Below are 13,194 nucleotides of genomic sequence, written 5' to 3'. Positions count from 1 at the left end.
ATCAAAGGATTAGAGCTGCAATCCTGCCCAATGTGTTTGTTTCGTTACAGCTATTGTTTTTGCTTAAATCCAGTTTTCATGCCCATCAACTAAGAGCATTGCACAAATGATGAGACAAATCACAAATTTCTGTCTGACTGTTCTCTGTGTAACATCTCCATCTTTTTGTCGGCTTGTCACATTCATAATCTGACATTTTATTTACATGTCCCATGCTTTCACATTTTACATTGCCTCTTTAACACTGCTGCTCACAAACTCAAAATGTCCCCATGACCAGTCAATCAATATTTTTTTCGCATCTGTCTGCCACTTTCTCTCTCTCTCTCTCTCTCTCTCTTTCTCCACCCCTCTCTGAGTCAGTCTGTCAATCTGTCTTTCTCACTCTCTCTCATATTTTTGGCTGCCTCACTCCTCACACACCTTTCGCCTCTCTTGTCTCCAGAACTCTGGCCACAAGGACTGTGATGTCCAGTATGCGGAGCTGGATACTGCAGCTTTGGCCTCCTCTCCCAGCCCACGAAGCTCTGCTCACACTGGCCCTGGGGATCTTGTCGAGTATGCAACCATCCAGCCTAGCTCACACTAGCGCATGCCATTATAGGCCTTTTCCCTCAGACTTTGGCCTCAAGGTACACAGACTGATGCACTCCTTTCCTTCGTTCATCCCCCTTTCACATGCACAGAGCCCCCCCCCCTTTATATGCTCCACATGGTTCCCTTGTCTACCTTTCTCTTTAGTCTCGGCCAATCTTTTGATTTCCCCCTCTCTGCTCTGCAGAAAGTTCGACTGAGGCAGAGATATTTTCAGGCTGTTATTTTCTACACAAAATAGCACTCGTGACATGCAGTGCTTTGGCGCAGCAGAGACACAATGAAACCTAAATCCAGCCTGCACATTATTGGGAGCGATCTTAAGATCATTCATTTACTGGTAGGGCTCAATTATTTCCAGAAAATGTCATGTAAAATATGACTCACTGGCAAATAAAAAAATAGGATCTTAAAAATGCTGCTTTTGAAATCATCCCCCTCTTGTCTTAATTCTTGTATGCATGAATCCTGACTGTAGAGAAATCTATAGAGACAGTGTCTGCCATGTAAACATTTAACATTCCCTACTAATGTCAATAATATGGGAGCTTTATCTGCATGAGTTTTTTGCATGAACATGCTGAATCGCTTTCCGTGCATTTAAATTTTAACTGTTCTTCAGGGTGTTTTTCCAGTTACGCTGATTCTCAACGGCAGGAGTAAAATATTGAAGATATTTCATGTAAAATATTTTTCATGAACAGTCACAAACAAAATGTGTTCCTCAAGTGATTATGACACACTTGACAACCCTGATTGGTGGCTGGTCAAAACAAGCGCTCATCTACAAGATGCTGCTCTAAAATCTCATCTGAACCCCACAGGAGAGAGCCGGGAGAAATCCTTCCATCACAAATACAGTCCTCTGCACCATTTGATATCGTCATTATACACATACAGCAAAGTGGGATTTAAAGGGGTACAAATCGCCATGTTGCTAGACTGGTTTGATTGGTTTCTATGACTATTCCTAAGGCAGGCAATTCTCCAGGCAATTCAGGAGGCTTTCTTGAGGCAATTGTTGAGACATGCTGAGGGGCGCTGCAAAGTGTGTGTTATTGAAACACCGTGCAGCAATTCCTGTCATATTTAGAGACAATTTCATCCCAGGGAAGTAAAAGCAGATGTAAAATACATTATTGCACATGAAGCATATAAGAATCAAATGTGTTGTATGGCTGCAATGATTTGTTTTTGTTTTTGAAAATCTGCAAATGTGATATACTATAATATACAGAGCAGTGACAGAGTGAGTAGCTTTAACTGACGGACAGAAGAACACATTATTACGATTTGTCATCTTGTACTGCAGTTTTGGATTCACTCTTGAGGTGATTTGCAGTGAGAACAGTGAGTGAAGGCTGCAACAGGTATTCACTTGTTGACAGCCCCAGATGGCAACAGGAGATGCTATGAATTTTGACTAGCTAAGTAGTCAGACACACGTTTCTCAACCCAGCAACTGTGTGATGTTTTGCACTCAAAGAAACAAAGAGACAATAGACCAGTGAGTCCAGCTTGGTCTGGACAAAGCATCCTGTTGCTAGGAGACAGCTTGTATTTTTAGCTATTTGCGTTATTATTCGCTTCTTGATGACTGGCTGATCCAGTAAAGCAACAATGATACATTTGCAATTCCTTGATGTACCATTAATAATGCAAACCTAAACATAAAAGCCAGTTCAATTAAAAATTCTCTGACATGCGTGAGGAATAATTATGACATGACTGTTAGTGTCAACAAGCTTCTCTGTCAGTTAGTCTGCACATAAACACAACAGAACGCATTTCAGTCAGGCATCCCACATGAAAGAGGTTTATTTTTTGAATGCAGAGTATGAGCAGTCTGACTCTCTCTGCAAGGACTCACCAAGCTCAGAGGAGCTCAGGAGTGATTGGGGAATGACAGAAATAAACTTTCCCCGCAACCTTGTCACCTAGAAATTACACCTATAGAAGCAATTTGTTTGTATTTGTGGTAAGAACAGAAGCACCTGGAGGAAGTGCTACATTTTATTCCACACAGAGGAGGTCTGCGAGGATGGTGGACAAAAGCACAGGGCTCTGACAAAGCATTTACATCCCGATGCCGGAGCGCGGTTGGATTTGGACAACATTTTGGTCAAAGAGGTTTGGTTAAATTTTAATAAGGTACAACACCCTTCTAGCAACTCAAAGTGCTGCATTACTACATTCACATAAACCCATTCACACGCTGATGGCACAGGCTACCATGCACATTAGTCAGAGACTAACCACTCCCACGATGTTCACGATATATAGGCTAATCTGACACGCAGACTGGAGGAGCTGGGATTTGAACTATTAATCTTCCGATTAGTGGATGACCTGCTCTGCCACTGAGCTGCAGCCGGCCTGTAGCTGCTACAGCCACCAGTAAACAAGTGTCAGGCGAGCAAGCTTTCCTTTTACCTTAACCTTTAAAAGTCCCACATTCTGCTCATTTTCAGATTCAAACTTGCATTTAAAGGTCCTACCAGAACAGGTTTTCATGGTTCAATGGTCAAAAAAACACTTTATTTTTCTCGTACCTGAGGTGGCAGCTGCACCTGTTTTCAGAGGAACGGACCAATCTGCTGCTTCACTCTCATCTTCAGCGTCTTCATGTAACTGGGAGCTGGCAATAGTGAGGAAAAAATTAGTGATGCAGGACTTATGAAAAGCTGCATGAGAGGAAGCTACTGCAGCAGCAGTGGTGGTGCAAGGGTGAACTGAATATACAGTGCAGGAAAGAGACATGTCAGCTTGTCAGTGTGCTGTAGCAGATCTTTTAGCAAATCTCTCTGTACATTTAGACTTATTATTGAGACAAAGTCTCAAAAATTAGGACTGTCCTGGTTCAGTCAAAACATTCATTTGCTTGTCTTGAATAGAGAATGTTTCACAGTCTGACTAAATATTCAGTGCAGCATTTCAGCTCCTGTTAAAGTGATGTCTGTTTCTACTGCCTGTCCTTCTGATTCAAGATGAAGAAATTAAAAGATTTTGGTAACAGTAAAATAGCTTTAATACTAAACCATGTCCATACCATTCATATTAACCTCCCAGACTTATCGCTGGTGTTGAATCTTTTGCAGTCGCATGTGGGCGAAAGCTCCTCAAAGTCTTCCAGTAATATCCACAGTAAAACGTAATTTATTCTCACTTTGGGTCTTAAAAATCTTCATTACACTACCTTAATTTTTCATGAAACCAGGGTAAAAGAACATTATCTTTTGTGGAGCGAAGAAGAGCCTCATTTCAAAATATCATGATGCTTTTAGGACATCACTGAAACAGGTAAAAGTGAATTAGAAGAAGAGATTGTTCTCTTGTGAAAGACTTTTTTGGGATTGCATAGTGATGAAACAGTTAAATGATGATGTATTTCAAGAAACATGCAAGGCATTAACTTTTCTAATGAAGTCGATAGTTGAATTAACATTTAAAGAATAAACATTTCAAGATTTCTACATTAAAAATACACACAGGGAACAAGGAATGTTTGAAATCTGATATCTGATCTGAAAAGTGAAAACAAAGTTCTGAGACAGAGCACTCAAATGTATTGAAATTGATTTAGTTCTTATGTCTGCTTTCAGAAGCTGTTCAGTCACCTCTGTAGCTGATGGTACACTCAGCAGCGCAAGAATTTCAACATGAAAGTCCTCCTAGTCTGAACTGCCTGTTGACATTCCCTGTTTGTAATCCGCTTAGCCTCATCTTGACTGGCTCCAGTCATGAGGTTACACCATTCAATAAAATAAATTCGATAAATGTTTGCAGAGCCAGAGACTGAACTACTAGTTCACACCCACAGTGACAAAAAATCCTCATTTTATTCTTTGAGAAGAATTGAGGCTTTTAGGTTCACCTGTGGTCGGTGACTTAAAAGTAATCAGTAGAATACAGTATATCAGCCAACTGTTAATCACAGCCTGATTGCATTTTTCTGGCATCCATTTAAGTTATTACATTATCAGATATGAAAACTTATTTGGGCCATACTTCCAAGGTTATGCTATCTACCTAACATACTTGTGCTTAAAAATGACTTCAAGGTGAGCCAGATTTCATTTAGATTATCGCTTAGTTTTAAATTTATGCATTTGAGAACTCTCTCTCTCTTCTTTTGTGCAAAGTTGGGAGGAAGAAGTCCGACTGGATGTGAAACAAACTGACCTACAATCAGCTTGGTAAAGGGTGGCTAAGCTTTAACCTTTAGCCTTAACTGACGTCTTACAATTTGGCAGCATAGTAGCAAAACTACAAGTTGCATTAACACTAAAATTTGATCACATACAGCGAAGCACCTGTAGCCCTCTGTTGCTTTTGCTGTTTGAATAATTGTTGAATCGTTGCAGAACAGTTTTGAAGCTGCTGTCTTTTTTGTTCCGGCTGTGTAAACAGCTGAGGGAGCTGAATGGACGTCCTGAAGCACGTTTTGTCTCACATTTGATTATTGATCTTGGCAGACTGTTGTTTGGCAGAACAAACACCATGACTGAGGACAGACTTTGGATCGTAAAATGGTATCAAAGCAAAGTCATGTGTTTATTTTTGGTAGAACTTTCTTCTTTTCACATTTGCACTTTCTCCTTTTCCTGTTACAGTTTTCAGTTGTTAGGTGGAAACCTGAATAGAATCAAGACGCTATCCTCTTTCATTGTTTTTAAGATCTTTCATTGTTTTTTAGCTAAGAGAAATGTCAACATGTGAGGGAAAGCAACAAGAACAGGCAGGTTACGATATCCATTCATTTGCATCATGTAATGCTTTGCTCCCCAATTCAGAAGTAAATGGAATTAAATCCATAGTATTACTAGATGAACTAGGTTTGTATTTTGTATTGTGAATTATTTTTGAATGTGGTTGTATTGATTAAGGTACCAAACAATAAGGCAAAGCTCCACAGGTTCATGTGTAGATACTGTACAGCATTTAAGAGAGAAAATGAGTGTTGCTGTCTTCTATGTTATATCAATGAAAGGGTAAGAAATTTACAGCATTACTGGGTAAATCTGTCCTCCTTAAATATCTGTCAACAATACGGTTGTTCTATAGAAATATATTTCAGTACAGAATGGTGAAATAGGTAAATAATAAATGTTACATCATCTCATAAGTAAAATGGCCCCACCTGATGCTGTGCTGTCATACCAAAGTGAATTATGCTAATGGTTTTTGGGTTGAATTCTCCCCAGAAGGCATCAAACATGGACACAGGGATAATGCCTCAGTTCATGATAACATCCTGGAAAGGGAAAGCCACATTTCCGATCCAGATGTTGCTGAGCATCTCTGTGTCAGCAGATGTTGCATCTGTTTCTGTCCTGTGTTAAACTACAGGGGGAAAATAGAGCTGTAGAGTTAACACTCAGTGTTTTCAATCAGCTTCTGTCTTTCTTTTTCAGTCTACATTCAGTTTGAACCAGGAAGTGGCTACAAGTCACACCTGAAAAGTAACTATTCCAGTATCGACTCCAGTCCTGACAGCAGTTTAAACACAGGGGAAAGGACACTCCTATCTTTGTTGCCCTAATTGTGTGATTAAAGATGTGTATACTTTCACCAGTGCTGCTTTTATTCTTAAAGTTTAGTCTATCAATTACTTTCTACACATTAAATTTCCCTTCAATACTTCAATATATGTCTTTAGATGGGCCATTACTCTAAGTCAAAATCCTTGGCCCGCTGCCCTCAGTTTGATGTTGAAACTCTGAAAATGCCAGGAACAGAAAAAGACACATTAGCTGAAGATCAGCCTAAGGTGAAATAGACCAGTCATAAATGTATTGATTAACAAAAGTTAGAGTTCAAACTGTAGCAGAAAACGGATTTTAAAATCATTCCTGTTACAGAAGCCAAAACATGCAAAAAAAAATAGCCTGAACTTTTCTAAAAGTTTGAAATCACAGACAGTACTTTAAGGTCAATGACATGATGGGAGAAATTTCAAGCTCCAGTGTGCAGGATTTTAAAAGGTCTGACCAAATGTAGTTGAACTTATCCAATTTTCTTAAGGGAGGAACCCGCTTGTTAACCATAAATACCTCTCACACCGGCCGTTATATTTCTGTGGAAAGTCACTTATTTTGTTAACTATTGCATCTGTATCTTCCAAACTGTAAGCACTGCACTAACAGGCACGTAACAAAACCACAACATGTACCAGCTAAGACAAACAAGATAAGATGTAATAATTAGTAGGCTTTAAAGATACTGTCAGTACAGGCAGATTTTCTTTACCATTAGAAGAGCCAAGCTAGCCGTTTCCCTCTGTTTCCAGTGTTTGTGCTAAGCTAAGCTAACCTGCAGCTGGTTCCACCTTCACATTTTGTAAAAAAAGTCAGATATTTGCTGCGAGCTGAGGACAAATGAAAATACTTTTACTAAAGCCAGACAAGTTTTGTCACTTTTAAAATAGCAGTCGTTTTACTATATATTAGTGTCACTTTGAAGAAATATACAATGAAAACTACTTGTTTCAGGTCTGAATCCCAAATATCTTGAGACAAACCTAGAGGATGGGAAAATGACTCCTCAGACTGTTGGTTTTAACTTTGCTTGAGTTCAGTCCTCTCAGCCAGCAAATAACTGAATAACCTGACAAAGTGGAGCATTTTCTTTAGCTGCTTGAGCAGTCCTCGATACTGACCTGAAGTAAATAAGCTTTTCAGACGCTTCTGTCGGTGTCTCCAGCATGTGTGTCAGGACGAGTTTACTTGCATGCCTTCTGCTGTGAAAACACCAGTTCACCTTCACACAAGATCATTGCTCACCCTTTTGTCTTCCTGAGATCCACTGTGCTTTTCTTACCATGCATCGCTCAAAATGTGATTTTAAATTAGTGCCTCTTCTTTTGGGGAGTGTTTCCATCTTTTTAGCACTCAAAGTATATTCTGTTAGTACTTTATTAATAAGTTATAGCACATTTTAGGCTCTTCTGTCTGTTTATGACCTGGTTATTAAACATGACCTGTTTTATTCCCCATGTTCTACCCATTAAATACATATTTGTGTGACAAATTTATTGTGAAATGTGAACATTTCCATTTTTATGTTTTGATTAGTGCATGGAACATTTTTTAGACAGATTTAAGTCTGTTTGTGGTTTTGTTGCCCCCACCAAAACATTTCCAGAGTTGGGATCATCGTTTTCGTAGATGTAGAGATGCTTGAGGAATCTTCGTAAGTTCCATTTTCTCATCATTTTTGTTTGTTTGTTTGTTTTTGCATGTCTGCTGATCATTATTGTCATTTCATAATCATGTTTCAATCATAATTCATTTCCTTTGAAATTCAAATACACTTTCAAGGAACTAAGAAGAAATGCTGGGTTTAAAGCTGCTTAGGGTTTTGTAGCCACCAGGGGGCACACAAACAACCACGTTATAGTTGGAGAGTTTCATTGTTTTATTTTATTATTATCGTTATTTGTTTGTTCTATTTTTGCAATGGTCGGGGCTACAATATCCCTTCTGTTACAACGAGCAGGGAGCATTGTGGGTAGCAGTGTCAATACTAATTTAATAGCCAAATACAATTTCAGTGTTTGAAACTTGACTCTCCGCCCACCCAAAACACACGTTGGTTCATCATTTTAATTTAACAGAAGGCATTAATGGCATACAGCAGAGTATTCATTAAACCAAGTCCAGCCCCTACATGTCACCCACAAGTGGGCTGTATGATTGACTTTTCTTTCAGTGGATTAAATCTATGAAGCTATATGAGTGTGATGCACACTCAGAAAGCACAATTTTGCATTCCAAATCCAGTACCAGTACTTTGATTAAAAGTACTAGCACCTAATGACGAAAATAAACACATAATCCTTGGCAATTTTCTACAGATGTGTTGACTCTAACTCTGACACAAGATCCTAAAGCCAATATTAAGTTTTAGTTAGCACTAGAAGCATTGTGTTTTGAATTCTAATAAAGTCACACTGGGGATGCTTGAAACAACATGATGAAACACATTTAAAGCAGAATAATGGTTGCAATTGTTTTGGGTCAATATAATAGTGGCAGGAAAGTAGTACATTTCACAAAGACCGCTGTGAAAGAGTTGTTTGGAAATTAGATATTACATCAAGTAAATATTATCATTACAGCTTATAGAGGCACCCCACCTAATTTATGCATAGAGACATAACTTGTTGAGTTGTGCTCAGTCCATGAAAACAGCTATAGAAACATATAAAGCCTTCTGTGGCTCTGGAGTGAACTTTCTGTAGTCTGAGAAAATGACCCTGATGTTATCATTATCGGATAATTGTGTAAAAATGTACACAATTATCAGAAATAAGATGTTATGACCTTGGGGCGTGGAGTTTGAAAGCCTTGCTAGAGAGTTGCCTTTCAGGTAGTGTCTAATAAAAGATGCTTGCATAATGGGAATTGTAGGATCCACTGTTTTTGAAGCTTGGTCCACACACTAGGACTCAAAGGTCAAGGTATCTGCATCAATCCTAACCAATCTTTTATGCTTTTTAATCTGTCTCCGCCAAATCCGCTAATTTCATTGAAGAGAATGTGCTAAACTGCTTGGGTGCCCCTTTAAATTCACACTGCTTTACTCCACATATTAACAGGTGGTATCAACATGAGCCTGTAAGTAATTTGAATCAGATCATTTAAACAAACTACAGGCAACTGGATAAAGTGGGTTTTTTCTTTTTGTTTATCATTAAGAAAGTGAGTTGTGACATCCAGATCCAAATTCAGACTGAGAGGGTTGATTTGATTCATGATAGCTGACACAAGCCCCAAACTAAACACCACTAGTACTTTCTGTATCTGCATCCGACCCCATCTCACAGCTGCGAAGCCACATTACCGAACCTCCAGTCAGCCTTAACAAGTTTGCTCCACCATCTGCATCTGCACCTTTCTGATTCAAGTAAATACTCCCTCAGTGTAAAAAGTTAGTGGCATATTTAAGGCCACATCTGGCGCTCTAATGAATGGACTGCTTGTACAGTTTTCCTCCATATAAACTTAAAAGTGAACATTTGTCACACGAATGTTCAACAAACATTAAGACAAGTTATTACACTTGTGATAAGATTAGCTAAGTTAGTGTTATGTGAAGAACACAAAGGGGTGTATAAAAGCAGAAATACAGCAGATTTTAGTTAATCCAACAATTTTAGCATCACGGTTGCTCAGTACAGACGATCATGTATGTTTTTTACTGTTAATCTGTGTGACATTGCCAAATACTGTTATAAGAGAATATCTGTTAATTAAACCACACAGTGTTCTGCTGTGCACTGTAATGTACTGATGTGACGACGCTCCCTTGCAGGTTCAGTCAAACCTTCCTCAGATAAAAGGGAAACCCTGTGACCCTGCAGTATTATCTTCTCTCTTCTTCTTTTGTCTTCTCCTCTCAGGACTCTGGGAGGCGTCCAGAGGAGCTGAACCCAGCTGAATACATGAGCTACCAGCGCGTCTGCAACATGGAACCCTTCCCCGAGTCTCAGCCCGCTCCAGCCTATCCTCCTGTTACTTTTTTGCCTCAGCACCCTTACGCGCAGCACCCACCCAACGAGCCCATGTACTCCAACACGAGCTTCCCCGCCCCCGGCCCTCGTGCCCCGTTCACGTTCCCCAAGGAGCAATCCGTGTGACAAGCCACGTAACTGTGAGCTCTGCAACAGGCAACATGGTAGTGCCCCAAACGCTTCTTGAAAAACAAAGCTCTGCCGAACGGATGTGCATCCATTCCCACTTTGCTTCTGTTTGTTCTATAAGCTTAAAACACGTGTGGGCTTCCTTCCCCTTGACATGATGAAAGTGTCTGTAATTTGTGGCCCTGGATCCCCTGTGTATTGTGCACTGCTTGCTCCACGGAGGCTGTCTGTAGGACCCCCCTCACCTTGTGGTTTCAGCTCACTAACTACCCTTCCCCACCACTCTGGCCCTCACCCCCCACATGTGCCCATGCATCCTGTTTGTTTTTGGCTCCTTCTTCACTTTAAAATATTTTTGCTTTTTTGCCAACCGTCTAAACCATGTACAGAATATGCCATTGTATCACTCAAGATGTTATTTTGTTGTTTTTTTTTTTACATTTCCCACAGTAGTAGTGACCTTTTATAGCGACGTGCTTCTTTTGTTTGTTTTCTGTTTGTCTGTCAATCATATGCTTGCTTCTTTGAAAGTCATATACTATACTGTATGTGTGATTGGATGTGTTCTGGTGAAAACATTACCATTTGACATTTGATTTGTAAAGCTAATTATTAATCTATAATGACATGGACTACCCCTTTAATGACAGGGTTGTTATATGAAGATGTGAATTGGCAGTCTCTCAACTGAATCCTTCATTACTTTTCATAATAGCTTTGCTGTTATGGAGTTTGAGTGGATATTTCGGACTATTAGAAGCGAATGTTATCCATATTAGCAACGAAGAAAAACCAAGGGCTTGATTAACAGTATCTACTTTCTTCTATTTCTCCATGTATTATTATCCATCCATTCAGGTTATTATTATTATTATTATTATTACCATTATCATTATTATTACTATTATCTACCAGTAGTTGCCAAAGACATATAGTTTCATTCATTTTGTCCATTTGCTTTCATGCCAGTGTTTACATTAAATCTACCTTGGTTGATGGGAAATAAACTGATTGGCAACGTGCTACACTTTCCCAGTTTACATTATCGCTTGCCATATGCTGTATTTTCCATATCTGTATGTGAAAACTTGAGTTCCTCATGGAGGTTGGTTTGAGGCTACTTGCATCATGGGTCCTTTGCATTTGTGCAGAGTTATCAACCAACAGGAGTTGTTCTTTATGCAGGTGTCATAGGTGAAGACAATCACATACCTGGGTTGTCCTGGGAAAAAACACACACAAAAAAAAAACAGTTAAGATAGTTTTAAGTTGTTCTACTCATACCTAAAAGGAAAGAATTTTTCAAGGACAGCCCACACGTTTAACATATTTAAATATTTTTTGGACTATGATTTGTACTAATATAGCCTAAAGAGTTTCAAATCAGTCTAAGAAACACTGAAGAGAAAAGCTTGCTACTGTATTTTTTTAGAGAACGCTTAGTTATATATGATAGCACTCCACTTATTTTCAGAGTCCCTTTTACACTGTGACTGTTAATTTCAAACCATACATAAGCTAATGTGCTTAACGAGCCAATTTCAGGATACTGCCTCCCACACACAAGCCCTCTAGACACAGCAAATTTGCATAAACTGAAAGTTCACATTTTTTGCCATGTCAGATGTATGTTTGGAAAAAAAATAAAGATAAGAAAATACTTGTGTTTGTGCTCAGTGTGAAAAAAAAATCCTTGAGGTGTTGAAGGTAATTTAGTGTTTACTCTTAATGGTGGTGGTTAATGGGATAGAGTAAAACTTGTGAGACTTTCTCCTGTGCTCACCTTGTTGTCTTGCAATGGCTCGATATGTGTGCTAGCATTTAGTTTAAGCAGTGGTCTCTGGTTCGAACCGCTGAAGGAGTTTGATATTGCTGTACCTGCTGTATGAAAAACACTGAAACACTACTTTGTCTTTTTGTGACACATTTACTATTCATGATGATCCTTCCCTTTCATTATTATTATCATTATTATCATTAGTCATTATTATTATTATTATTATTATTATTATTATGTGTAAGTGCTACTACTTGCTGCAAAGTATGCCTGCATTACATGTATTAATTTTCACTGTCAAATCCTTATGTTTTCAGTCACATTTCATTATTTCGAATGTCCTGAAGATACTTGCCATGTTGTTTTCACCCACAACCTTGCTGTTTTGTGTTTTGTAAGACATTTAGTTTTTATTTTTCTAAACATATACATATATATAAGCCTACAGCACATTTCTTTTGACATGTATTGTACATCTGTGGAAGGATAATACCTGAATAAATATTAGGGTTATGAGATCTTTTTTGTTGCCCAAGCTGGAATAATGAAATGATGTGAAATAATTTAGCCTGTTTTTTTTGTTTTGTTTTGTTTTGTTTTATTCTGGGGTTTTTTTTGGAGTTATGTTCGATGTAAATATTAACAATGTATCTGATGTGTGAAAAAAAAAAAAACAAGTCATGCAGTTTAACATTAAACTTCACAAACTAACCATGTTATAGTTGTTGTTATTCTGCTGTATCTATTGTCAACAAGTTTTTATTCAGTTTGCAGTTTTATCAATTAATTTAAAAATATTTTGAATTAATTGTAATAATTAAGTATAATATTATGATGTAAAGTGGAATTTAATCATGTTAATATATACTGAATATTTCCTGTAATACCACACAATGTGCACCTGCTGGAGTAAGCTACTGGCCACATTCACTATATTACAAATTACAAGTTAGTGGATCATGCTGTTAGCTTACTAATTAATCACTACCACATCGGCGAAATACATTCTCAGACAAAATTAGCACTAAATCAGTTATTTCTAATCTGCACTATTTCAAGTCATTCCTCAAGCAGTTTAATCAGCTGCACCCAGCTGCTGTAGGCCGAAGCCAGAGGTGGTGTAGTTTTGGAGTCGCCAACAGGAAGTCTCCAGGAACAAACTCTGTGCAGTCAGACCTAC

The 13,194-nt window shown here is 38.5% G+C and overlaps 1 protein-coding gene across 1 annotated transcript in view; it reads left to right on the top strand.

Moving 5' to 3' along the window:
* The window catches only part of nectin1b (nectin cell adhesion molecule 1b), a 138,903-nt gene extending 128,669 nt beyond the window's left edge, over positions 1 to 10,234 (top strand). Inside the window, exon 10 of the mRNA XM_070829840.1 lies at positions 9,998 to 10,234. Coding sequence (XP_070685941.1) covers positions 9,998 to 10,234 — 237 coding nt within the window. The remainder of the gene's footprint in view (positions 1 to 9,997) is intronic.
* Positions 10,235 to 13,194: the final 2,960 nt, after the last annotated feature.

This window comes from Pempheris klunzingeri, chromosome 4, assembly GCF_042242105.1.
Source record: "Pempheris klunzingeri isolate RE-2024b chromosome 4, fPemKlu1.hap1, whole genome shotgun sequence".
Classification (NCBI taxonomy): domain Eukaryota; kingdom Metazoa; phylum Chordata; class Actinopteri; order Acropomatiformes; family Pempheridae; genus Pempheris; species Pempheris klunzingeri.
This window is presented reverse-complemented; position numbering and strand designations above follow the sequence as displayed.